Below are 27,721 nucleotides of genomic sequence, written 5' to 3'. Positions count from 1 at the left end.
TTTAGGGGTGTTATTTAGGGGATGTATTTAGGGGCTTTATTTAGGGACTTTATTTAGGGGATGTTTTTAGGACTTTATTTAGGGGATGCATTTAGGGGGTTTATTTAGGGACAGTATTTAGGGGCTTTATTTCGGGGATGTATTTAGGGGCTTTATTTAGGGACTTTATTTAGGGGATGTTTTTAGGACTTTATTTAGGGGATGCATTTAGGGGGTTTATTTAGAGACTGTTTTTAGGGGCTTTATTTCGGGGGTGTATTTAGGGGCTTTATTTAGGGACTTTATTTAGGGGATGTTTTTAGAACTTTATTTAGCGGATGCATTTAGGCGCTTTATTTAGGGACTGTACTTAGGGGCTTTATTTAGGGACTGTATTTAGGGGCTTTATTTAGGGACTTTATTAAGGGGATGTTTTTAGGATTTTATTTAGGGGATGCATTTAGGCGCTTTATTTAGGGACTGTATTTAGGGGCTCTATTTCGGGGATGTATTTAGGGGCTTTATTTAGGGACTGTATTTAGGGGCTTTATTTAGGGGATGTATTTAGGGGATGTATTTAGGGGCTTTATTTAGGGGATGTTTATAAAGGACTTTATTTAGGGGATGCATTTAGGGGCTTTATTAAGGGACTGTATTTAGGGGCTTTATTTAGGGGATGTATTTTGGCGCTTTATTTAGGGGATGTATTTAGGGGCTTTATTTAGGGGATGTTTTTAGGACTTTATTTAGGGGATGCATTTAGATGGTTTATTTAGGGACTGTATTTAGGGGCTTTATTTCGGGGATGTATTTAGGGGCTTTATTTAGGGGATGCATTTTGGCGCTCTATTTAGGGGTTTTATTTAGGGGATGTATTTAGGGGCTTTATTTAGGGACTTTATTTAGGGGATGTTTTTAGGACTTTATTTAGGGGATGCATTTAGGGGGTTTATTTAGGGACAGTATTTAGGGGCTTTATTTCGGGGATGTATTTAGGGGCTTTATTTAGGGACTTTATTTAGGGGATGTTTTTAGAACTTTATTTAGCGGATGCATTTAGGCGCTTTATTTAGGGACTGTACTTAGGGGCTTTATTTAGGGACTGTATTTAGGGGCTTTATTTAGGGACTTTATTAAGGGGATGTTTTTAGGACTTTATTTAGGGGATGAATTTAGGCGCTTTATTTAGGGCCTGTATTTAGGGGATTTATTTAGGGACTTTATTTTGTGACTGTATTTAGGGGATGTTTGTAGGGGCTTTATTTAGAGGATGCATTTAGGGGTTTTATTTAATGACTGTATTTAGGGGTGCATTTAGGGGCTTTATTTAGGTACTGTTTGTAGGGTTTGTATTAATGGGATGTATTTAGGGGTTGTATTTAGGGACTGTATTTATCTACTGAATTTAGAGGATGTTTTTAGGGGCTTTATTTAGGGACTGTATTTATGGACTGTATTTATGGACTGTATTTAGGGGATGTATTTAGGGACTTTATTTAGGGACTGGATTTAGGGCCTGTAATATAATACAATAATTTTGTTAGTTATTATCACTGATATAAGTCAGGGTAATTGCATTATGACTATTCACAGTTATCACAGTTTTCAGCTAAGGATGGAAATGTATTAATTCATTATAGTGTTTATTTGTGATTTATTGAACTTCAGCTGTGGCTTTGGTCTTTGTTTCTCTGTAGTATTATTAGACTTTGTGTATTTAAAGGAACTGTTACTGACTGGAAGGGGCACATTTACTATTGGTCGAATCGATATTCGGGCGTCGAAGTAAAATTCTTCTACTTCGTACATCGAAGTTGAAGGATTTACCGTAATTCGAACAATCGTAGGAAAAATTGAACTATTAAATCCTTTGAACGATTCAAAGGATTTCAATCCATCGATCGAACGATTTTCCTTCGATCCCAAATTGCCTAGAAAGCCTATGAGGACCTTCCACATAGACTAACATTGGTGCTCGGTAGGTTTTAGGTGGCGAAGTAGGTGGTCGAAGAGACAGTACTTCGACTATTGAATGGTGGAATAGTTCAATGATTTTTAGTTCGAAACGTTCGATTCAAAGTCAAAGTCGTAGTCGAAGGTCTAAGTAGCCAATTCGATGGTCGAAGAAGCCAAAAAAACCCTGAAATTTGAAGTATTTTTTATTCAAATCCTTAACTCGAATTTAGTAAATGTGCCCCTAAGGGACAGTTTTACAAACTCCAATAAACTTGAAATTCGACCCTTAATAAATCTGCCCCTAAGTCATCTAAAGTAGAAAAGTGAATTTTATATACTGGACAAGTTTCCCAGAAATTTTCGGGAAATTAGTTTTTTTTTTCTGGCTAACAGATCTCTCCATAATTTAGATCCTCATACCTTTAGTCTAGTAGAAAATCATATAAACATTAAATAAACCCAATAGGTTGGTTTTGCTTCCAATAAGGATTCATTATATCTTAGTTGGGATCAAGTACAAGGTACAGGTATGGACCTGTTATCCAGAATGCTCAGGACCTGGAATTTTCTGGGGTATTGGGTCTTTCTGTAATTTGGATCTTCATGACTTAAGTCTACTAGAAAATCACGTAAACATTAAATAAACCCAATAGGCTGGTTTTGCTTCCAATAAGGATTCGTTATATCTTAGTTGGGATCAAGCACAAGGTATAGGTATGGACCTGTTATCCAGAATGCTCAGGACCTGGAATTTTCTGGGGTATTGGGTCTTTCTGTAATTTGGATCTTCATGACTTAAGTCTACTAGAAAATCATATAAACATGAAATAAACCCAATAGGCTGGTTTTGCTTCCAATAAGGATTAATTATATCTTAGTTGGGATCAAGTACAAGTTACTGTTTTATTATTATACAGAAAAAGGAAATTGGTTTTCAAAACTTTAATTATTTCATTATAATGGAGTTTATTGGAGCCGGACTTCCCATCATTCAGAGTTTTCTGTATAGTGAGTTTCTGGATAACGGATCCCATACCTGTACAGTAAAACCTCATCCCTTGAGTGTAAGTATATACTTATATATATTATGTAATACATAGTGGTTTTCCCTGATTTTACATTTTCCTGGATTTTGTACCACATTTGCTCTGGTCCCCTGAAAAACATAAAGTGGGGGTTCTCAGGTCCTTTTCTATAGATGAAGCTGCTGTATGGCTGATAAGATACATGTGAATCGTAATAGAGCGACTGTTCCAATTGAGTGTGTAAATCACAAGTCAGTGCTCATATAGGAACGACTGGGGCCTCGGACTTTTCCCTTCTGTTTAAATAAACCCACTGGGGCAGTTCTAGTTTAGATTCAATTGGGACACCCCGACATTCCCAACACCTATACAGAGCCGGGTGCAGCACCCATCTATCCCACATCCCACCCAATTGCAACTATTGGGGCACAATTAAGCCACTCCCTTATCCTCTCTTTAATATTGGAGGCTTCCCAGCTCTCATTAAAGATCAAATAATCCCATAGTGGAGTCAATGCCTCCCTAATTGATACAGTCCATTAATGAATTCATTGATGTGCTTTCTATTAACCCCCAGCCCTCCTGCTGTTGAACTATAACACCCAGCATCCCTAGCATCATATATAGTAAGAACATATTATAAGTCTCACCCTTGTGCTGTTATATGGTCACGTAACTCCTCAGTGACGTATAAAATCTATAGAAATGACAGCAGGGGGTATATATATATATATATGATGCTATTTGCAGGCCACTTACCTCTCTGCATCTTGTTGCACGTCTCTCTTCCAGGCTCGTCCGGTGCATCTGAGAGCAGCAGGGATGTTTACTGGCTTTTTACTGGCTCTTACCATTATGACATCACAGTAGGGACAGTTATTTCAGCCTTGAAATGTCATGTGATGATGCAGCAGGCAGCTTTGTGACATCACTGCATAGCAACTGTAACCACAACATGAGTGGAGAGTGGAAGATACCATTGCTAACCAGTCTTCCCTCCCTATATAGTTTATAGCAGTGTTGGCCAAAAATAAAACTGCTGCTAAAGTATCACTTTTATGGAGTGGATTCTGGAAGTTGTAGTTGAACAACACCATTTAAGTGCATTATGCTGTGTGCTTGTCTGTACAAGTATATCCAGTCCCAGGGGGAGTGTAATAAAAGGGCAAGAGGGGCAGTTAGACAGAAGCCCCCCACGTGTGTGCCAGTATTCAGGGGGCCGTGTCCCATTCTCTCATCAGTCTGTAGCATTGGCATTAAGGCTGCAGCTAGTGAAATACATGTATGTAACATTCCATGAACATATTGCGTGTGTCACATATAAATGGAGCACAAGAAAATGATCAGCAAATGTCATTTATTTCAATGGAAACATGAACAGAGGCTGAATATCAAGCGCTTTCTTGTCAATTCATTTCCCCTTCGGAGCATCTGACACTCACTCACTGCACTCGCTGGCTGCTCTCATGTTCTTCTGCTTAGGAAAGATGTGAGAAAGGTTTCTAATTTTATTCCTAAGCAGAAGAACATCAGCCTCTTTCTTTCTCCTGACAACTTCCTTGACTACTTGCTGGTCAGACTGGTGGGAAACTGAAAGGATCCGGTTACATTTGGTTCTTGTGTTTCCTCCAATAGAGCGACAGAGAGAAAACTCCCAGCATCCCACACCTGCGTCTCACCTGGACAACTTCACACCTGCTCTTTGATGTCACCATGAGAGTAAAACTGGGAGACACCGGCACATGAGCGGGAGACAAGGGGTTAATCGGGGCCTTTAATTATCTTTCCTTCCAATTCATTATCATTTAGACATTTTCTGACTTGTGGATATTCGTTGGAGGCGGAGCATCAATATTTTTATCAGGTATTGACTCCGATTGGCAGCACATGCTCGACTACAACTCCCAGCAGCCTGTTGTCATATTCTGAGAGTTGCAGTTGAACAACAACAGCTGGGGGGTACAGGGTGTCTGTTTCTGCATAAATTGAAAATTATTGCTCAATATCATCTAATCTTTGTACTTTTGTCAACTTTTCCTCCCACGGGGCCCCTTTCATTCACAGGCCTGAGGCCCATTCGCTCTCTGCCCCACCTCCAAAGGGAAACTATTCCTGCCTGTTGTGAATTTCTCATCAATACCATGATCTGCCACTAGGGGGAGAACAGAAAGAATATAGAGACATCCATGGAAAGCGACACTGCTGCAAACACTCCAGTCAATAATGGAACAGCCCCACCCCCCCCTACTGGCAGCAACTTGGGGCCAACTTATAGGAGCCACCCCCTTAACACACGTGGAAAGATTGTTCTCAACTGGGTAAGACAGTGGGAACGTTAGTGGTGGTGTCCCTTTAAGGCCATGACCCCATGTGACACTGGGCAGTTGGGGGTGGGGGGAGACGTTACCCGAACACAATGGAAGCCCCCAGGACAGTGTGAGAGGTCCCACCTAAAACCTTTAATAAAGACACATAGAACTCCAGTGCAGTCTGCAGCGGCCATTATTAAAGGGATAAGTGCAGTTAAAGGGTAAGTGCAGCTGGGCTACCTGGCACTGTTTGTACTAGCCCACAAGGGATAGTGATCATCTACTCAGGGGCCCCTCCTCCTGCTGAACACACACAAATACCCAGGGGCCCCAGGCCATAGGAGATGCAGAGTCACTGCTGGTCCCAGAGGCAGAATTACAGCCGGAGAGATTTATTGGCTTCTGCCCCTTTAAATGGAAAGCAGGCAGAGCAATTGACTTGCAGTTGGTCTTATTTATTGTGCTTTTGGAATGAAGTTGTGTGTGTTGTGGCCCCTCCTGCAAGCAGGCAGCATTGTACATCTGGTCCCGGATGGAAGCCAAACAGATCCATTGCAGGGCCAGTGTGTGGGCTAGTACCAGGCAGATGGGCACAGAGACAGAACTGGGAGATGGTGGGGCGATACAGGGAGTGGGGCTGGTCACATTAGGGGGGCAGGGAGTTGCCATCCTATCCCCCACTGGCACAAGCAGGGGCACCTCACCCTGTGGATCTACAGGTTCATTGGTAGATTCCTATTGGTCAGTGAGTGGGAGCTGCCATACTGAGTGCAGGAACTAAACCACAAGCTTCATGTGCAGCGCTGCCCTCTAGTGGCCACTTATTATTTACTCAGACATTCTACTCCCTGACCCATAACTGGCCCAATAAGCAGCCACATGTCATTGGCTGAGGAGCTAAGGGAGCAGGTGTCTGATTGGTCGCTGGGGTCAACACTTCTCACATATATGGGCAACACTCATGGAATCCCTCAACCCTGGCCCTAAACACCTCCCACCCTGACAGCAGCCAATCCTGAGGCTGGAAATTGGGCAGACCTGGTAGGGACCAACTGCAGGGAAGCAGCCAGATATTGCACAGTGGTCCCTTGCATATCACAGAGTGGGCCCCACATCAAGCTTTACTTAGCCTTTAATTATCCCATAACATTAACTCAGCCTGAGCCCTGCTGGTCACTGTGCAGTTTTACACCAATAGGGATAAAGCAAAATCATCTCTCATTATATTATATATTTATATTTACTGTATATATAGCGCCATCATCTCATTATATATATATTTATATATATAGCGCCATCATCTCATGCAGGAATACAAGTACAACACCCAATAGGTCACATATACAGACAAACATATTCACATTACACTGGGTATTGTCAGGAGACAATGGGGGGAGGGCCCTGTTCTCAAGAGCTTACATTCTAAGAGGAAGTGAGACAGTGAGGGGAACTAGTGTAGAATTCCTGTTGGTAAGTTGAGTGATGGTAAGTGCAAGTTAGAGGTGAACACCAGTAGTTAGTGAGTAGCTGCTCAAGTGCTTACATTTTCTTTTCCACAAAAGACGGGGTTAATCCCCCATCAAGGCTTCTGCTGGGTCCGGCTAAATGAACATCCAGCGACCCCAAAATCTCTGCTCTGGGTCGGGGTCAGGTGGGTCGGGGGTGCCAGTGGCCGCGTCTCCCAGCAGGTGCCCCCGACGGACCCATCGGCGCTAATAAAAATACATTGTAAAAAGAAAGTAGAAATAATAATTATAATAATAATACAATATTAATAATAACAATAATAATGATAATAATAACAATAATACGGTAATAACAATACCAATAACAATGCCAATAACAATAATAATAGCAATAATAATAACAATAATAACAAAACCAATAACAATACCAATAATAATAATAACAATAATAACAATAATAATAACAATACCAATATAATAATAACAATAATAATAACAATAATAATCTTTGGCTGCATTAACCCACGTCTGTCCAGAACATGATGACCGGAACAGAATGAGGTTCTGACCCAGAGAGAGAGAGAGAGATGTATTGGGATATTGATACAACTGGATTGTTTAGGGAACTACACAGGTAGGGGACCTCTTATCCAGAGTGCGCAGGAACGGGAGTTTTCCAGATAAGGGATCTTTCTGTAATTTGAATCTTCACACCTTAAAAATAATCATCTAAACCCGATAGGATTGTTTTGCCTCCAATAAGGATAAGGGGGGGTGGATAAAAAATAAATGCAGTATTGGGGTCCCACGGGCTGTAAATGTTCATGAGTTCACTATGTATTGCCTCTCCCCCGGCTTCAACCAGTGGCTGTAAATACAAAGGGGCTGCCGTGATCCTGCTGGGTGTGTGCCTGGAATCCTTGCCCTAAAGCAAAGCTGCACTGCTGTGCTTCTACCAGACAGGAAGTGGAGAGATTCACAGGAGTACCAGGAAATTCCCTCCCCCATTTATAGTTCCCCCCATGCTGCATTTAACACTATTGCACTTTATGTGTTGGGTTATTGAGATTATTGTTGACAGCTTCACCCCAATAATTATATGGTAACTGCCCCCCCATTTGTCCTGCAGAACTACAGCTCCCACCATCCCCCAACAGCCAAAGGTGTAGAGTTAACCCCTGCACTGCTGACACAATGCTTTGCTTAGCTTAGTTGTACAAGCTAGTTACTACATTGTTTCAGTTGTCAGAACCAGCAGTGCAGAGAACAGAGAGAGAGAGATACAATGGCAGTTACACGGAACTATAAACTAAGAAATTAATGGATATTGGGAAATTGTGTCAGGACTCAAAAGCATCATTGAGGAACATTTTATTTTTCGTTATTGGGGTGCAGTTCCTTTTAAAACAATACAATGGATTTTATATACAAAGGGCCACTCTGATGCCTGGGGACCCTGAGAATTTTATGTCTCTCCCTGTTTATTAGAGCTGTGGTCCCTTTAAGTGCTGCTGCTGGTTCTGCCCACAGCTGGGGCAGTTATAGGAAATGACTTCACCTGAGTTGCCCCTGACTGACCTTTAACCCTGACACTGAGCTGCTGCCGCTCACTCGTCATTCTCACATTGAAGCCCAGGTAACTCCCCGAACCTTACAACCAGCCCCCCCAGGTAACTCCCCGAACCTTACAACGAGCCCCCCAGGTAACTCCCGGAAACTTACAACCAGCCCCCCCAGGTAACTCCCGGAACCTTACAACCAGCCGCCCCAGGTAACTCCAGGAAACTTATAACCAGCCCCCCCAGGTAAACTCTCCGAACCTTACAACCAGCCCCCAGGTAACTCCTGGAACCTTACAACCAAGCCCCCCCAGGTAACTCCCGGAACCTTACAACCAGCCCCCCCAGGGTAACTCCAGGAAACTTATAACCAGCCCCCCAGGTAACTCCCCGAACCTTACAACCAGCCCCCCAGGTAACTCCCGGAAACTTACAACCAGCCCCCCCAGGTAACTCCCGGAACCTTACAACCAGCCCCCCCAGGTAACTCCAGGAAACTTATAACCAGCCCCCCCAGGTAACTCCCCCGAACCTTACAACCAGCCCCCCAGGTAACTCCCCAAACCTTACAACCAGCCCCCCAGGTAACTCCCGGAACCTTACAACCTGCCCCCCAGGTAACTCCCGGAACCTTACGACCAGCCCCCCAGGTAACTCCCGCAACCTTACAACCAGCCCTCCAGAAATCCTGCAGGAAAATATCTTATTATTTGGGGGGTACATATGAACCCCTGAACTCTCTGCCCATGTAACATTCATTAGAGCTGATTGGGGGAGGCTGCACTCATTAGACTTCTGGATTTCATTGGTGAGGGACAGGTGGGACCCCCAAACTGTGAGTGTGTAAGTGGGGTACAGGGACCCTCTATTAACCCTGCACTAGCTGGATCATATCTCATTAGATGCTGATTTCCTTCCACTTCATGTCCCGGGGGCCCCTTGTGTAACTCAGGAGCCAAAACCCCAGGCATTGTCTCCTTATTAACCTGTATACTGTACCTTTAAATCACCTCACCCCCCATGGACTGAGATTTAGGGCCAAAGGGGTAACCTTGTTATTTCCTTATTCTCTGCACTGCTGCCTCTGACTCCTGATACAACTTCCCAATATCCATTCATTCCTCATTCTCACTGGGTTTATAGTTCTGTGTAACTGTCATTGTGTCTGTCCCTTTCTCTGCACTGCTGCCTCTGACTCCTGATACAACTTCCCAATATCCATTCATTCCTCATTCTCACTGGGTTTATAGTTCTGTGTAACTGTCATTGTGTCTGTCCCTTTCTCTGCACTGCTGCTTCTGACTCCTGATACAACTTCCCAATATCCATTCATTCCTCATTCTCACTGGGTTTATAGTTCTGTGTAACTGTCATTGTGTCTGTCCCTTTCTCTTCTCTGCACTGCTGCCTCTGACTCCTGATACAACTTCCCAATATCCATTCATTCCTCATTCTCACTGGGTTTATAGTTCTGTGTAACTGTCATTGTGTCGGTCCCTTTCTCTGCACTGCTGCTTCTGACTCCTGATACAACTTCCCAATATCCATTCATTCCTCCTTCTCACTGGGTTTATAGTTCTGTGTAACTGTCATTGTGTCTGTCCCTTTCTCTGCACTGCTGCTTCTGACTCCTGATACAACTTCCCAATATCCATTCATTCCTCCTTCTCACTGGGTTTATAGTTCTGTGTAACTGTCATTGTGTCTGTCCCCTTTCTCTGCACTGCTGCTTCTGACTCCTGATACAACTTCCCAATATCCATTCATTCCTCATTCTCACTGGGTTTATAGTTCTGTGTAACTGTCATTGTGTCTGTCCCTTTCTCTTCTCTGCACTGCTGCTTCTGACTCCTGATACAACTTCCCAATATCCATTCATTCCTCATTCTCACTGGGTTTATAGTTCTGTGTAAGTGGAGTAGTAGCTTTTTGCTCATCTCTGGTCAGTGCTGGGAGACAGAGGAGATGTGAGACTACAAGTAACCGACAGTCACTTCTGTTGATTCAGTGCAACATAGCAACTCCCTGCACCCTTGAGTTACTTTGTTAAACATTTGTATTGCTCAGTAAATCCAAGCAGGTGCTCTGCCACTTTGTTTTCCATAGAGGGTGAGGCTCCACTAATGTCTATGGGGATTAGTTATTAGCGGCTCTGCAGTTGGTCTATATGTACTTGCCTGGGTTTTCTGCTCAGTGGCTACTGCTTTATCATTTCCGTGCTGAGATTTAGTGAAATGTCTGGTTGCTAGGGAAAGTGAATCTGGCAACCTTAGCAGAAAATTGCATTTCAAGATGCAGAGAATTAAACAGTAATTGTAGAACCATGAAAAGTAATCTAAGATCAATTATATGTTTTACTTACATTGAGCCCCACAGCCCCAGGAAGGGGTGATACATGAGCAAAGGGCACATTGTACTGGGTATTTTATTTATTTATATATATATTGTATAATCACTGCACCCCTTTCAATATGGGCCCCGGGTCCTGCACTTTTTCATTACTTGGGGACACAGTCTTGTATTGGTGCCATGTGATGGGGGAGGAGGGAGTCTTCAAGTCATTCTCTGCGACAAGCCTGCCAGAGGATTCTGGGATTTGTAGTTTAATCACATGACCACAAGGTGGGTGTGGCCAGGACAGTCAGTGTTGTTGGCAGGGAGGGACCCAGTACAGATACCAGGAGGGGGGGGGGAGTCTCCAGTGAGGGGACAATTGTTCCTCAGTATTTACAGCAGCAGTCGATTCAATTACAAATTCCTGCTGTTTTGTCTGTGGCTGCAGGTGACCAGTGACTGGGGGGCCCCGTGGGAATCTCATGTCTCAGAAATACAACACAAACCAGTTCCACCTGTAGCTCCCGCGCAAACAGCAGAGAAACCCCAAAATCTGCTAATGTGCCAACCAGTATCCCCAGTGCCACCCCCAGTACCACCCAGTGATCCCAATGTTATTAATAGGGAATAAAGATAAATATATAGGAAGGTCAGTGATCCCAATGTTATTAATAGGGAATAAAGATAAATATATAGGAAGGTCAGTGATCCCAATGTTATTAATAGGGAATAAAGAGAAATATATAGGAAGGTCAGTGATCCCAATGTTATTAATAGGGAATAAAGAGAAAATATATAGGAAGGTCAGTGATCCCAATGTTATTAATAGGGAATAAAGAGAAATATATAGGAAGGGTCAGTGATCCCAATGTTATTAATGGGAATAAAGATAAATATATAGGAAGTCAGTGATCCCAATGTTATTAATAGGGAAAAAGATAAATATATAGGAAGGTCAGTGATCCCAATGTTATTAATAGGGAATAAAGAGGAAATATATAGGAAGGTCCAGTGAATCCCAATGTTATTAATAGGGAATAAAGAGAAATATATAGGAAGGTCAGTGATCCCAATGTTATTAATAGGGAATAAAGATAAATATATAGGAAGGTCAGTGATCCAATGTTATTAAATAGGGAATAAAGATAAAATATATAGGAGGTCAGTGATCCCAATGTTATTAATAGGGAATAAAGATAATATATAGGAAGGTCAGTGATCCCAATGTTATGAATAGGGAATAAAGATAAATATATAGGAAGGTCAGCTGATCCCAATGTTATGAATAGGGAATAAAGATAAATAGATATAGGAAGGTCAGTGATCCAATGTTATGAATAGGAATAAAGATAAATATATAGGAAGGTCAGTGATCCCAATGTTATTAATAGGGAATAAAGATAATATATAGGAAGGTCAGTGATCCAATGTTATTAATAGGGATAAAGATAAATATATAGGAAGGTCAGTGATCCCAATGTTATTAATAGGGAATAAAAGATAATATATAGGAAGGTCAGTGATCCCAATGTTATTAATAGGGAATAAAGATAAATATATAGGAAGGTCAGTGATCCCAATGTTATTAATAGGGAATAAAGATAAATATATAGGAAGGTCAGTGATCCCAATGTTATTAATAGGGAATAAAGATAAATATATAGGAAGGTCCAGTGATCCGCAATGTTATTAATAGGGAATAAAGATAAATATATAGGAAGGTCAGTGATCCCAATGTTATTAATAGGGAATAAAGATAAATATATAGGAAGGTCAGTGATCCCAATGTTATTAATAGGGAATAAAGATAAATATATAGGAAGGTCAGTATTTTGTTACAGAAAAGTTGACAACCCTACTTATGATGGAGCTGCTGTTAACTGAATAACTTATTAGTGCTACGGTTTCCACCGTTTCTAGAAAAAGAAACCGACACTCCTATATTCTTGCCGTGTTTTCCTATTAATAACATTGGCATTATTTTTACTGACCTGGTCGGTAAAATAACGGCCTCGTGGCAACCCTAGTTACTGCCCCCCATGAATATGAGGGTGTGGGACCCATATTGTATCACTGCTGGTACTGACCCAAGTGTCATTTCTCACCCTCACTGGGTTTACAGTTCTGTGTAATTGCTATTGAAACCTGTGGCTGTCTGGTAATTATATTTTCTGCACTGCTGGTTCTGACTTTTGAAACAATGTAGCCAGTGGCGGAACTACCGGGGGAGCAGGGGGTGCGAGCAGGCCAGGGCCCGCACCCCCTCAGGGCTCCCCCAGCAGCCCGTGCGCCACTGAAAATGCGGCCGTACGAAGGGGGGCGGTGCTCGGCTGTGCATCACGCACCAGGGCCCGCCCCCCTCTAGTGACGCTACTGAATGTAGCAATAAGCACCTGATTAATATTAATTTGATTCTGCGACAGTCTCTACAGTCTGATCCAAAGAACCGAAGGGGAGAGAGACACAATGACAGTTAGACAGAACTATAAACCCAGTGAGAATGAGGAATGAATGGATATTGGGAAGTTGTATCAGGAGTCAGAAGCAGCAGTGCAGAGAAAGGGACAGACACAATGACAGTTACACAGAACTATAAACCCAGTGAGAATGAGGAATGAATGGATATTGGGAAGTTGTATCAGGAGTCAGAAGCAGCAGTGCAGAGAAAGGGACAGACACAATGACAGTTACACAGAACTATAAACCCAGTGAGAATGAGGAATGAATGGATATTGGGAAGTTGGTATCAGGAGTCAGAGGCAGCAGTGCAGAGAAAGGGACAGACACAATGACAGTTACACAGAACTATAAACCCAGTGAGAATGAGGAATGAATGGATATTGGGAAGTTGTAGCAGGAGTCAGAAGCAGCAGTGCAGAGAAGAGAAAGGGACAGACACAATGACAGTTACACAGAACTATAAACCCAGTGAGAATGAGGAATGAATGGATATTGGGAAGTTGTATCAGGAGTCAGAAGCAGGCAGTGCAGAGAAAGGGACAGACACAATGACAGTTACAACAGAACTATAAAACCCAGTGAGAATGAGGAATGAATGGATATTGGGAAGTTGTATCAGGAGTCAAGAAGCAGGCAGTGCAGAGAAAGGGACAGAACACAATGACAGTTACACAGAACTATAAAACCCAGTGAGAATGAGGAATGAATGGATATTGGGAAGTTGTATCAGGAGTCAGAAGCAGCAGGCAGAGAAGAGAAAGGGACAGACACAATGACAGTTACACAGAACTATAACCCAGTGAGAATGAGGAATGAATGGATATTGGGAAGTTTGTATCAGGAGTCAGACAGCAGCAGTGCAGAGAAGAGAAAGGGACAGACACAATGACAGTTACACAGAACTATAAACCCAGTGAGAATGAGGAATGAATGGATATTGGGAAGTTGTATCAGGAGTCAGAAGCAGCAGTGCAGAGAAAGGGACAGACACAATGACAGTTACACAGAACTATAAACGCCAGTGAGAATGAGGAATGAATGGATATTGGGAAGTTGTATCAGGAGTCAGAAGCAGCAGTGCAGGAGAAGAGAAAGGGACAGACACAATGACAGTTACACAGAACTATAAACCCAGTGAGAATGAGGAATGAATGGATATTGGGAGTTGTATCAGGAGTCAGAAGCAGCAGTGCAGAGAAAGGACAGACACAATGACAGTTACACAGAACTATAAACCCAGTGAGAATGAAGGAATGAATGGATATTGGGAAGTTGTATCAGGAGTCAGAAGCAGCAGTGCAGAGAAAGGGACAGACACAATGACAGTTACACAGAACTATAAACCCAGTGAGAATGAGGAATGAATGGATATTGGGAAGTTGTATCAGGAGTCGGAGGCAGCAGTGCAGAGAAGATAATTAGGAATAAAAGGATATTGGGAAGTTGCACAGAATTTTATTGCAGTGTTTGGTGTAATTCCCCTTTAATGCCATTTTCAGGTGACACTTTCATTAGGAAAGAACATTCACTGTAGAGTTTTGGGGGAGTCCAGTAATTGTGGGGTTCAGACTGGGACCCCAGCAAGTATGGCACCTCCCATACAAGAGCTCAGAGTGAGGACCCCCTGTAGGATTGCCCCCTCCAGGCTTTGGGATATGGGGGGAAGTGATTAGATGTGGGGGAGGGGCAGGATTATTCAGTTGGGGCCTTAGGGGGGTCCATTTATATTTCTCATACAGTTGAGCAGTAGATCAGCCCCCGCTCTGTGTATTTAACCCCTTCCTGTAAACAAAAAGCAAAGTGCAACGGTCAAAACCAAATAAGAAATGAAGGGATTCCCAGCAGGGGGCGGGGGGTCTGCACTCTATAGGGGCTCATATCTGGGCTCCAAGATAAGGCCGGAGGCACCGACATGCTGATTGTTTGATAACGAGACTTTGTTACAGGGGCCCCAGTATAAAACTATTTGTGGGGCCCAATTTATCTTCTCTCCGTCCTGCAAATGTCCAGCTGCTCTTTATTAACTCCCGGCATCTTGTTTCATCCTCTGAGCTGTAGTTCAACAAGTGCACGAATCTGTGTGTCACTAACTCCATGAATATACTGTCAGTTATATCCTTATCTGTCATGTGACTCATTGACACTTGTGTATTACATCATATACCCCCCACTGTCAACTATAAGGATATTAGAAGTCCCATAAGAGTTAATGACCTGCACTGAGCCTGCAGCCATTATATGTCTTTATATGGTCCCATAATCCCTCAGTCACTTCTAATATCCTTATCATTTACAGTAGGGGGTACATTATCCCTTATAATACATGAGTGATACTCAGAGTTCCCTGTATAACTCAGCCTGCAGCCTTGTGCCTTTATATGGTCACAGAACAACCCCTCAGTGACTTCTAATATCCTTATCATTTACAGTAGGGGGTACATTATCCCTTATAATACATGAGTGATACTCAGAGTTCCCTGTAATAACTCAGCATGCAGCCTTGTGTCTTTATATGGTCACAGAACAACCCCTCAGTGACTTCTAATATCCTTATCATTTACAGTAGGGGGTACATTATCCCTTATAATACATGAGTGATACTCAGAGTTCCCTGTATAACTCAGCCTGCAGCCTTGTGCCTTTATATGGTCACACAACTCCTCAGTGACTTCTAATATCCTTATCATTTACAGTAGGGGGTACATTATCCCTTATAATACATGAGTGATACTCAGAGTTCCCTGTATAACTCAGCCTGCAGCCTTGTGCCTTTATATAGTCACAGACCCCTCAGTGACTTCTAATATCCTTATCATTTACAGTAGGGGGTACATTATCCCTTATAATACATGAGTGATACTCAGAGTTCCCTGTATAACTCAGCCCGCAGCCTTGTGCCTTTATATGGTCACAGAACAACCCCTCAGTGACTTCTAATATCCTTATCATTTACAGTAGGGGGTACATTATCCCTTATAATACATGAGTGATACTCAGAGTTCCCTGTATAACTCAGCCTGCAGCCTTGTGCCTTTATATGGTCACAGAACAACCCCTCAGTGACTTCTAATATCCTTATCATTTACAGTAGGGGGTACATTATCCCTTATAATACATGAGTGATACTCAGAGTTCCCTGTATAACTCAGCCTGCAGCCTTGTGCCTTTATATGGTCACAGAACAACCCCTCAGTGACTTCTAATATCCTTATCATTTACAGTAGGGGGTACATTATTCCTTATAATACATGAGTGATACTCAGAGTTCCCTGTATAACTCAGCCTGCAGCCTTGTGCCTTTATATGGTCACAGAACAACCCTCAGTGACTTCTAATATCCTTATCATTTACAGTAGGGGGTACATTATCCCTTATAATACATGAGTGATACTCAGAGTTCCCTGTATAACTCAGCCTGCAGCCTTGTGCCTTTATATGGTCACAGAACAACCCCTCAGTGACTTCTAATATCCTTATCATTTACAGTAGGGGATACATTATCCCTTATAATACAAGAGTGATAAAACAGGGGGGTACATTGTTGTATATATTAATGATATTTGAGGGACATATGCCATTTCTTTCCCTTTACCCCCAACTGCTGCTCTTTTATACACCCCCCCCCAGCTGTGTAGGAATTTGGGTACTAGGAGGAGATGTCGGGGGGGCTTTCACCTTAATTAACCCCTGCAGTACAGAAAGGTGGGGAAACACTTGACCCCAGACAGCAGGAAGTGAATTATTACACATCGTGTGCCAGGGAGAGGCTTCATGAGAAATAATGGGGTCTTGGTGTATAATTCAGGTTCTACATATAATGTCAGGTGTTTCCTCACTCTAATGAGACGCCTGCTCCCACCTTACTGAATTCTGTTCCATTTGCAGATCCTGAAGGAGGTCAGTACCCTGTTCCCCTTCTTTAAGGGCGATTATATGGGCTGGAAAGACTCCATCAGGCACAACTTGTCTTCCAGCGACTGTTTCATGAAGGTAAGTGAGTCTTGAGGTGGAATGTGACACCAGAAACGTAGACGTGGGTCTGGGATAATGTGGGATCGGTGGTGTCTCCTGGGGAGGTCTATATCAGGTGTGGGTGGGACAGTTGGGTCATTTTGGCTCCTCAGTTCTGACTTACTCTTGAGGCCTATACTGTAGAACAAGAGATGCAGTGGAATTAGTTTGTACTTTTGCTCGATCCGCCCACTAAATGTCATTTACTGTTGCCCCAAGTAACTTTTTCTCACCACCTCATGACGTTGGGAGATCTTGGACAAAGACTTTTTAGCAATTTATTGGCTGCATCAACAATAACTTGGCACTTGTCATCTACAGGTTCTCAAAGACCCTGGAAAGCCCCAGGCCAAGGGTAACTTCTGGACGGTGGATGTGACCTGGATTCCTCTTGATGCGATGAAGCTGCAGAACACTGCGTTGACCCGAGGTGGATCTGACTACTTTGTCTAGGATTTGGCTCCATACATCCTACATAACTATAAATATGAACACAATGCAGGGGCGTATGTTCACCAGATGCCTCCAAGTCATGCCAGCTCCATTTCTCTGGTGGGGGACCCTCACCAGACCAACACTGGTGGCAAACTCAACACATCCTTTATGATTGATTCCCTACTTCATGACCTGCAAGATGTGGATCTGCCTGATGCCTCCAGGAACCTCAAGAACCAAAGGATCTCTCCGGCTGTAGCCATGAACAATATGTGGAGCTCTGCTCCTCTTCTCTACCCACATTCCAAGCCAATAAGGAATGTCAGAAGCCCTGGTTTCTCCACCAGTCATTCCACATACTCTTCTTCCAGCTCCAGCATTTCTACAATATCTCCTGTTGGGTTTCAGGAGGAGCAGGAGAGAAGTGAACATTTGCTTGGTCGGCAAACTCAAAGGCTTGGTCTTCCCACTAGACGTCCGAGAGAGGAGGACGAGTGCAGTACCACATCTTCAGATTCTGACACGAGGAACTATTCTCCCACTGAGACCACCAAAAAGATGCCCCTGCTTTCATTGGACTTGCCCACCTCTTACACAAAGAGTGTGGCACCTAATGTAGTGGCACCACCAAGTGTCCTGCCCTTCTTTCATTTTCCTCGATTCTCCTACTATAACTATGGACCTTCCCCCTACATGACCCCACCATACTGGGGTTTTCCCTGTCCTACAAATCCTGGTGGGGATAGTCCATGTGGATCCCAAGCTCCTCTGGATCTAGACAACATGTTGAGGTCCGTGCCTCCCAACAAGAGCGTGTTTGATGTGTTGACAAGTCATCCAGGTGATCTCGTCCATCCGTCCTTCCTCAGTCCGTGTTTGGGCAGTGGTACCCCCTATCCAAGCAGACAAAGCCTTATATAGAAACGGAGGCCTCCTGGCCTGACCCGGAGTGGACACCGAATGAAATGAACCCTGAATATTAGGTGGTCATTGATGTAGATATTGTGGCCCATGGTTCTGGAAGGGGGTCGTTTACAAAAGATCAAAGTGTTTTTATATTGCTGCCATATAGTCCTGTCTTTGTAGTGCCCCCTACTGCCAGGAACTGATGTATTATTGCACTAATGCCAAGTTGCTGTGGGCGACTACTGGTGCCTTGTGTGGATGCCCCTTGCACTAAAAACCAGTAGTGTGTGTTTAATTGTGGATTTGTGAAAGGGCCCCTAACAATTCCAATACGACCCCTGTAATCTGACATTCCCAAATTCTAGGGGTTCAGCGGAATGGCTCGAAGCCTATGGTGCCCCGACTAGGACTGGCATGTCTGTGGCAGCCGGGCATTAGTCTCAGCAAAGGCAAATTGAATTCTGGGATTTCGTATGGATGAAGGGGTGACGCGACTTGATATTTGGGGTGTTAATTGTGTTATTGATTTATTTATTATGTGACGCGATTGCCCCTCCCCCTGTGCTGCCTCTAGGGATCAGTCAGGGACTTTTGTACGTTTTTATTTGATTTGATTTTGGGCTGAGAGCTTTATCCCCAGTCCCTAAACATTTTAATGTGACAATGAGCAAAAAACAAGACTTTTTAATGTTTTAAAGGTGAAGTTTCCCACCTGAGAGGCCACAGTGGAACATGAATTGGCCTCTCTCCTCTGCTGGACAAACCATAAGGTAGAGAGGGGGGGACAGGCCCAAGCTATAGATGTGTCTAATAGCGGTGATTATATATTCAGCCCAATGGAGTCCTGCTGCAGGCTGCACTGCTCTTTTCCATCTTGTCTGTATACTCTTTATTTTGCAATTCTCATTCACTGAAATAACCCTGTGTGTTTCCAAAGCCAGATCTTCCCATTGGAATGATGGCGCCCCCTAGTGCTGGATCCCAGGAGTGGGGCAGTTCTTGTGCTTTGGACCTGACTATGTCCAAGGGAATGTGACTCTGGAAACTCATTGTATAACAGATGTTTGATCAGCTCTGGACATTACAGTGTTGGACCTGTTTACTGAGCAGTTGGCAGTTGAGAGCTGACATTTTTCTGACCAAAGTATTAGTAGAGCAATATGGCTGCTCCCACACAGTTAAATGCTGTCCCAATATCCCTTCATTCCTCATTCTCATTGAGATTATAGTGTAACTGTATTGGTCTGCCCCTTTCTGTTCTTTTAGCTGGCTTTTGGAGTCAGAACCAGCAGTGCAGAGAACAGAAGCAGTTGGTGACGGACGCAATGACCTGGTGAGAATGAGAAATAAATGGATATTGGGAAGTTGAACAGAACCGCATTTCCTTTCATTAGGCAGCAAATAGGACTTGGGTGTAGTTCCCCTTTAATCTCTTTAGGATTGTACATATGAGCTGGGTTTTTACCCTGGAACCTTCCGATGTCACGCCAGAAGCCATTTTGGATTGGACCGTTGGGTTTCTGGCGTTGTTCTAATAAAACGGTAGCTGGGCCCGTCACCGTTCCCTGGAGTGGCCCCACTGGCCTGCACTTTAACTGGCTCTGTGCTTCTTCTCTTGTTCCCTGTGGGGCCCAAGGGGTTAATAGGCTCCATATAAAATGTTCTCTTATTGCCCGAACTGCCTTCTTGTATTTCTCTCTCTTACACTCACACACACACAAGACTCTAGGCAATAATGTGAATCGCTGCTGGTAAAACCCATGTGTCGCTCCAGTCTCCCAAAATCACTACAAGAGGAAACTTCAAGCGATTTTGGGAGACTGGAGCGACACATGGGTTTTACCACCAGTGATTCACATTATTGCCTATGGGAAAGCTTTTTACTGGAGATTGCAGGAGATTAGTTGCCCAGAGAAGCAGCGATTAATCTCCTGGTGTGTCACTGCCCTAAAAGGAGCCGCAGCGCTGTACAGTGTATATAGTACAATATATATATATATAAAATTATATATGTGGGGAGACAAATCACATAATAAATATATACAGAATCATAGGACAAAGAGCTTAAGTGCTATGTGGTACATGGTGGGAAGGAGGTCCCTGAACTGTAGAGCTTACAGTCTAAGTGGATGGGACACTAACATACAGGCACAAATTGGAGAGGAAAAAGTGCACAAGGTAAGACATAGTCAGTAGGGACAGGACTGGGCTAATGTTCTAGTGCTCCAAAAGGTTGACTCTTAGTTTTTTCTTGAAGAGATTGAGAGAGCAGGTTCCTTAGGGAGGAATTCAGGGATGGAATTCCAGAGATAGAAGGGTTTGAGATGAGAGGTGGCACTGGATGTGGATGGTGTGAAGAGAAGGTGACTGAGAAGAGCGGAGAAGATGATCAGGAATGTACAGTGACACAAGAGAAGAAATGTAATGAGGAGCAGAGGAGTCAGGGATATGAATGTCAGTAGAAGGGTTTTCTATGTTATCCTTTGCTTAACAGGCAGCCATGCTAAGGATTTTAGTTGGGGTTGAGCAGGTTCCCTTTTAGGAGAGATCAGGAGGATCCTGGTAGTAGAGTTTGATTGATTGGAGGGGAGAGAGATGGGAGTCAGGGAGACCAGTACCCTGGGTACCCCTGGAACTATAGCAGGGTGACACCCCAATGTTTCTATATATCTGTAACCTTGTTATGAGCTAAGGGGGCCCAGTCTGAAGGTCAGTTACGGGGAGATTTGGGGTGAGTGCTTATTTGTACCCTGGGTACCCCTGGAACTATAGCAGGGTGACACCCCAATGTTTCTATATATCTGTAACCTTGTTATGAGCTAAGGGGGCCCAGTCTGAAGGTCAGTTAGGGGGAGATTTGGGGTGAGTGCTTATTTGTACCCTGGGTACCCCTGGAACTATAGCAGGGTGACACCCCAATGTTTCTATATATCTGTAACCTTGTTATGAGCTAAGGGGCCCAGTCTGAAGGTCAGTTAGGGGGAGATTTGGGGTGAGTGCTTATTTGTACCCTGGGTACCCCTGGAACTATAGCAGGGTGACACCCAATGTTTCTATATATCTGTAACCTTGTTATGAGCTAAGGGGGCCAGTCTGAAGGTCAGTTAGGGGGAGATTTGGGGTGAGTGCTTATTTGTACCCTGGGTACCCCTGGAACTATAGCAGGGTGACACCCCAATGTTTCTATATATCTGTAACCTTGTTATGAGCTAAGGGGCCCAGTCTGAAGGTCAGTTAGGGGGAGATTTGGGGTGAGTGCTTATTTGTACCCTGGGTACCCTGGAACTATAGCAGGGTGACACCCCAATGTTTCTATATATCTGTAACCTTGTTATGAGCTAAGGGGACCCAGTCTGAAGGTCAGTTAGGGGGAGATTTGGGGTGAGTGCTTATTTGTACCCTGGGTACCCCTGGAACTATAGCAGGGTGACTGTTACCCCAATGTTTCTATATATCTGTAACCTTGTTATGAGCTAAGGGGGCCCAGCCTGAAGGTCAGTTAGGGGGAGATTTGGGGTGAGTGCTTATTTGTACCCTGGGTACCCCTGGAACTATAGCAGGGTGACACCCCAATGTTTCTATATATCTGTAACCTTGTTATGAGCTAAGGGGGCCCAGTCTGAAGGTCAGTTAGGGGGAGATTTGGGGTGAGTGCTTATTTGTACCCTGGGTACCCCTGGAACTATAGCAGGGTGACACCCCAATGTTTCTATATATCTGTAACCTTGTTATGAGCTAAGGGGGCCCAGTCTGAAGGTCAGTTAGGGGGAGATTTGGGGTGAGTGCTTATTTGTACCCTGGGTACCCCTGGAACTATAGCAGGGTGACACCCCAATGTTTCTATATATCTGTAACCTTGTTATGAGCTAAGGGGGCCCAGTCTGAAGGTCAGTTAGGGGGAGATTTGGGGTGAGTGCTTATTTGTACCCTGGGTACCCCTGGAACTATAGCAGGGTGACACCCCAATGTTTCTATATATCTGTAACCTTGTTATGAGCTAAGGGGCCCAGTCTGAAGGTCAGTTAGGGGGAGATTTGGGGTGAGTGCTTATTTGTACCCTGGGTACCCCTGGAACTATAGCAGGGTGACACCCCAATGTTTCTATATATCTGTAACCTTGTTATGAGCTAAGGGGGCCCAGTCTGAAGGTCAGTTACGGGGAGATTTGGGTGAGTGCTTATTTGTACCCTGGGTACCCCTGGAACTATAGCAGGGTGACACCCCAATGTTTCTATATATCTGTAACCTTGTTATGAGCTAAGGGGGCCCAGTCTGAAGGTCAGTTAGGGGGAGATTTGGGGTGAGTGTTTATTTGTACCCTGGGTACCCTGGAACTATAACAGGGTGACTGTTACCCCAATGTTTCTATATATCTGTAACCTTTGTTATGAGCTAAGGGGCCCAGTCTGAAGGTCAGTTAGGGGGAGATTTGGGGTGAGTGCTTAATTTGTGCCCTGGGTACCCCTGGAACTATAGCAGGGGGACACCCCAATGTTTCTATATATCTGTAACCTTGTTATGAGCTAAGGGGGCCCAGTCTGAAGGTCAGTTAGGGGGAGATTTGGGGTGAGTGCTTATTTGTACCCTGGGTACCCCGGGAACTATAGCAGGGTGACACCCCAATGTTTCTATATATCTGTAACCTTGTTATGAGCTAAGGGGCCCAGTCTGAAGGTCAGTTAGGGGGAGATTTGGGGTGAGTGCTTATTTGTACCCTGGGTACCCCTGGAACTATAGCAGGGTGACACCCCAATGTTTCTATATATCTGTAACCTTGTTATGAGCTAAGGGGGCCCAGTCTGAAGGTCAGTTAGGGGAGATTTGGGGTGAGTGTTTATTTGTGCCCTGGGTACCCCTGGAACTATAGCAGGGTGACTGTTACCCAATGTTTCTATATATCTGTAACCTTGTTATGAGCTAAGGGGACCCAGTCTGAAGGTCAGTTAGGGGGAGATTTGGGGTGAGTGTTTATTTGTACCCTGGGTACCCCTGGAACTATAGCAGGGTGACACCCAATGTTTCTATATATCTGTAACCTTGTTATGAGCTAAGGGGACCCAGTCTGAAGGTCAGTTAGGGAATTTGGGTGAGTGCTTATTTGTACCCTGGGTACCCCTGGAACTATAGCAGGTGACTGTTACCCAATGTTTCTATATATCTGTAACCTTGTTATGAGCTAAGGGGCCCATCTGAAGGTCAGTTGGGGGAGATTTGGGGTGAGTGTTTATTTGTACCCTGGTACCCCTGGAACTATAGCAGGGTGACTGTTACCCCAATGTTTCTATATATCTGTAACCTTGTTATGAGCTAAGGGGCCCAGTCTGAAGGTCAGTTAGGGGAGATTTGGGGTGATGCTTATTTGTGCCCTGGGTACCCCTGGAACTATAGCAGGGGGACACCCCAATGTTTCTATATATCTGTAACCTTGTTATGAGCTAAGGGGCCCAGTCTGAAGGTCAGTTAGGGGGAGATTTGGGTGAGTGATTTTTGTACCCTGGGTACCCTGGAACTATAGCAGGGTGACACCCCAATTTTCTATATATCTGTAACCTTGTTATGAGCTAAGGGGGCCCAGCTGAAGGTCAGTTAGGGGGAGATTTGGGGTGAGTGCTTATTTGTACCCTGGGTACCCTGGAACTATAGCAGGGTGACTGTTACCCCAATGTTTCTATATATCTGTAACCTTGTTATGAGCTAAGGGGGCCCAGTCTGAAGTCAGTTAGGGGGAGATTTGGGGTGAGTGCTTATTTGTACCCTGGGTACCCCTGGAACTATAACAGGGTGACTTTACCCCAATGTTTCTATATATCTGTAACCTTGTTATGAGCTAAGGGGACCCAGTCTGAAGGTCAGTTAGGGGGAGATTTGGGGTGATGCTTATTTGTACCCTGGGTACCCCTGGAACTATAGCAGGGGACACCCAATGTTTCTATATATCTGTAACCTTGTTATGAACTAAGGGGCCCAGTCTGAAGGTCATTAGGGGAGATTTGGGGTGATGCTTATTTGTACCCTGGGTACCCTGAACTATAGCAGGGTGACTGTTACCCCAATGTTCTATATATCTGTAACCTTGTTATGAGCTAAGGGGGCCCAGTCGAAGGTCAGTTAGGGGGAGATTTGGGGTGAGTGCTTATTTGTACCCTGGTACCCCTGGAACTATAGCAGGGTGACTGTACCCCAATGTTTCTATATATCTGTACCTTTTATGAGCTAAGGGGGCCAGTCTGAAGGTCAGTTAGGGGGAGATTTGGGTGAGTGCTTATTTGTACCCTGGGTACCCTGGAACTATAGCAGGGTGACTGTTACCCCAATGTTTCTATATTCTGTAACCTTGTTATGAGCTAAGGGGCCAGTCTGAAGGTCAGTTGGGGGAGATTTGGGTGAGTGCTTGTTGTACCTGGGTACCCCTGGAACTATAGCAGGTGACACCCCAATGTTTCTATAATCTGTAACCTTGTTATGAGCTAAGGGGCCCAGTCTGAAGGTCAGTTAGGGGGAGATTTGGGGTGAGTGTTATTTACCCTGGTACCCCTGGAACTATAGCAGGGTGACACCCCAATGTTTCTATATATCTGTAACCTTGTTATGAGCTAAGGGAGCCAGTCTGAAGGTCAGTTAGGGGGAGATTTGGGTGAGTGCTTATTTGTACCCTGGGTACCCTGGAACTATAGCAGGTGACACCCAATGTTTCTATATATCTGTAACCTTTTATGAGCTAAGGGGCCCAGTCTGAAGGTCAGTTAGGGGGAGATTTGGGGTGAGTGCTTATTTGTACCCTGGTACCCCTGGAACTATAGCAGGGTGACTGTTACCCCAATGTTTCTATATATCTGTAACCTTGTTATGAGCTAAGGGGGCCCAGTCTGAAGGTCAGTTAGGGGGAGATTGGGGTGAGTGCTTATTTGTACCCTGGGTACCCCTGGAACTATAGCAGGGTGACTGTTACCCCAATGTTTCTATATATCTGTAACCTTGTTATGAGCTAAGGGAGCCCAGTCTGAAGGTCAGTTAGGGGGAGATTTGGGGTGAGTGCTTATTTGTACCCTGGGTACCCCTGGAACTATAGCAGGGTGACACCCCAATGTTTCTATATATCTGTAACCTTGTTATGAGCTAAGGGGGCCCAGTCTGAAGGTCAGTTAGGGAGAGATTTGGGGTGAGTGCTTGTTTGTACCCTGGGTACCCCTGGAACTATAGCAGGGTGACATCCCCTTGTCTCTAATCTCCTGGGGGTTTGTAACCCACTAGCCACAAATAATGTGCCCTTACCCAGAATGCTCCTGGCCTGCATGGAGTTGCAATGACATTTACTAGGATTGGGCCATTTCAATAGCTTCTCCCCAAACCTTCACCACAGCTGAAACCCTAAGAAACATGAGCCCCATTATCCCAGTCCCAGGGGTCAGTTTGTAGGAGCAGCTGACAGTTTCTGCAGGTAGGTCTGTGCACCAGATAAGTGACCCTCACACTTCATTTCTATCTCAGGCTCTTGCAGAAGATTTAGTGTTGGCCATTAAGCACCAGTGGGTCCCAGTGCCAGGCCTGTGCCAAGGAATCTCTGTCCATCTTACTGAGGCAATGAGACGCCAGTCTGACCCAGTGAGGAGGAGATGGGGTCCAAACAGGAGCTGCTGAGGGGCCCCCGGATACTGCAGCCTGGGGAGAAACACAAACCTCTGTAGGTACCTACCTCTCCCCATACAGTAAGTTTATTTATACAATGGATTATAAATAGCCCTGGAGGGACAGCGCATTGTATGTTGTACCTTCTCACAATTAACAAATTCAATTAAAGTGGCCCCAATCCCAGTTTCTATCAATGTACAGACAGCAACAGCCCCAAGATTAAAAAGCCCAAGTCTATGCAACACTGTATGAAACGCTTTAGCAAAAATCAAATGTACTGCACCCCACTGTGTGACTACTGCACCCCCATTCTCCAAGGTATTACTTACCTCATCAAAAAAGCAATTCAATTAGTCTGAAATGACCGATGCTTCAGAAAGCCATGTTCATTCCTACCCATAATTCCATTCTCAAGAACAACATCTTGTATGTGATCCATTAACAAGTAGACAACCTTTCATGGCTGCGGGAGAGGAGTCAGGTGCTCCCATATTTGGGGACTGTGGGCTGCACCCACTTGGCACTTCATCTAGTTTTAAGGAACACAGGGGTGAGTAGATGGACAGGATAAAACAGCTCTCCCTAGGGTGGCCACCTTTTCATAACATTTCAACCAGCAGGTGGTGGAGCGAGAACAAAAGGGGCGGGCGTGATGTAAAAGAGGCGGGTAGTGGCATAAAAGATGGGTGGAGCCACATTGCGCAATGGCCAGAAGGCGGGTAGAGGAGCAAGTTTCGAGGGGATTAGGGGCAGGTTAAGAGCTTCTCTTAAGGGTACATCTACATCTACATCACCGGCTGGTGTCTTACAGGCTAGGCCAGTATCCCAGCCGGGTGGAAACCTTAGCTCTCCCTGTATAGTTCCATTTTCTGCTCACCTTTGTTTCACCCTATTCAAATCCTATGAATGACAACTCTCTGACCTGCTGGTATAAACAAGCTGCTCAAGCATTCAAGCTGGAAAAAGGAGAAAAGGCACAGGATAAAAAGCACATAATGAATAAGCTCTGTAGCATACAATGGGATTCTTCAGAACTTATCTGTTATCTACTGTGTGTCCTGTGCTTGAATGGCTGCCCCCATGGCTACACAGCAGCTTGTTTATATAAACTATAGTAGTACTTATCTGTTATCTACTGTGTATCCTGTGCTTGAATGGCTGCCCCCATGGCTACACAGCAGCTTGTTTCTATAAACTATAGTAGTACTTATCTGTTATCTACTGTGTATCTTGTGCTTGAATGGCTGCCCCCATGGCTACACAGCAGCTTGTTTCTATAAACTATAGTAGTACTTATCTGTTATCTACTGTGTATCCTGTGCTTGAATGGCTGCCCCCATGGCTACACAGCAGCTTGTTTCTATAAACTATAGTAGTACTTATCTGTTATCTACTGTGTATCCTGTGCTTGAATGGCTGTCCCCATGGCTACACAGATCACAACTATTTCTAATGATGTCACTTCTGGTTTACAATGACATCATTAATGACATCACTGACTGTTTTACTCCTTTTTTTCTGATCACGCCAACTTAAAGTGATATCACTTCCGGTTAACAATGACAGCACTTCCTAGGTACTTGCGGGTCCAAGCAAATTGGTTCCGCGCAGGACTCTAGCCTATATAACAGTTTTCGACCAAAATGATAAAG

At 44.3% G+C, this 27,721-nt stretch overlaps 2 protein-coding genes across 2 annotated transcripts in view; both read left to right on the top strand.

Annotated features, from left to right (window-relative positions):
- The window catches only part of gfus.L (GDP-L-fucose synthase L homeolog), an 88,262-nt gene extending 83,299 nt beyond the window's left edge, over nucleotides 1–4,963 (top strand). Inside the window, exon 11 of the mRNA XM_041568253.1 lies at nucleotides 4,596–4,963. Within this exon, the coding sequence (XP_041424187.1) occupies nucleotides 4,596–4,666 (71 nt within the window). The 3' untranslated portion in view covers nucleotides 4,667–4,963. The remainder of the gene's footprint in view (nucleotides 1–4,595) is intronic.
- Nucleotides 4,964–8,242: 3,279 nt separating this feature from the next.
- On the top strand, nucleotides 8,243–20,116 carry LOC108719776 (forkhead box protein H1-like). Its single transcript, XM_041568257.1, has 3 exons — nucleotides 8,243–8,371; nucleotides 16,974–17,078; nucleotides 17,421–20,116. Exon 3 carries the CDS (start codon nucleotides 17,619–17,621, stop codon nucleotides 18,453–18,455), a length of 837 nt encoding a protein of 278 aa, XP_041424191.1. The 5' UTR covers nucleotides 8,243–8,371; nucleotides 16,974–17,078; nucleotides 17,421–17,618; the 3' UTR covers nucleotides 18,456–20,116.
- The last annotated feature ends 7,605 nt before the right edge of the window (nucleotides 20,117–27,721 follow it).

The sequence above is a fragment of the Xenopus laevis genome, chromosome 6S (genome assembly GCF_017654675.1).
Source record: "Xenopus laevis strain J_2021 chromosome 6S, Xenopus_laevis_v10.1, whole genome shotgun sequence".
NCBI lineage: Eukaryota > Metazoa > Chordata > Amphibia > Anura > Pipidae > Xenopus > Xenopus laevis.
The sequence above is the reverse complement of the archived record's forward strand: the minus strand, read 5'-3'. Positions and strand labels throughout refer to the sequence as shown.

What these genes read in the sequence shown, in the direction of transcription:
- LOC108719776 (XM_041568257.1), top strand. Translation starts at nt 17,619, where the DNA reads ATGCCTCCAAGTCATGCCAGCTCCATTTCTCTGGTGGGGGACCCTCAC.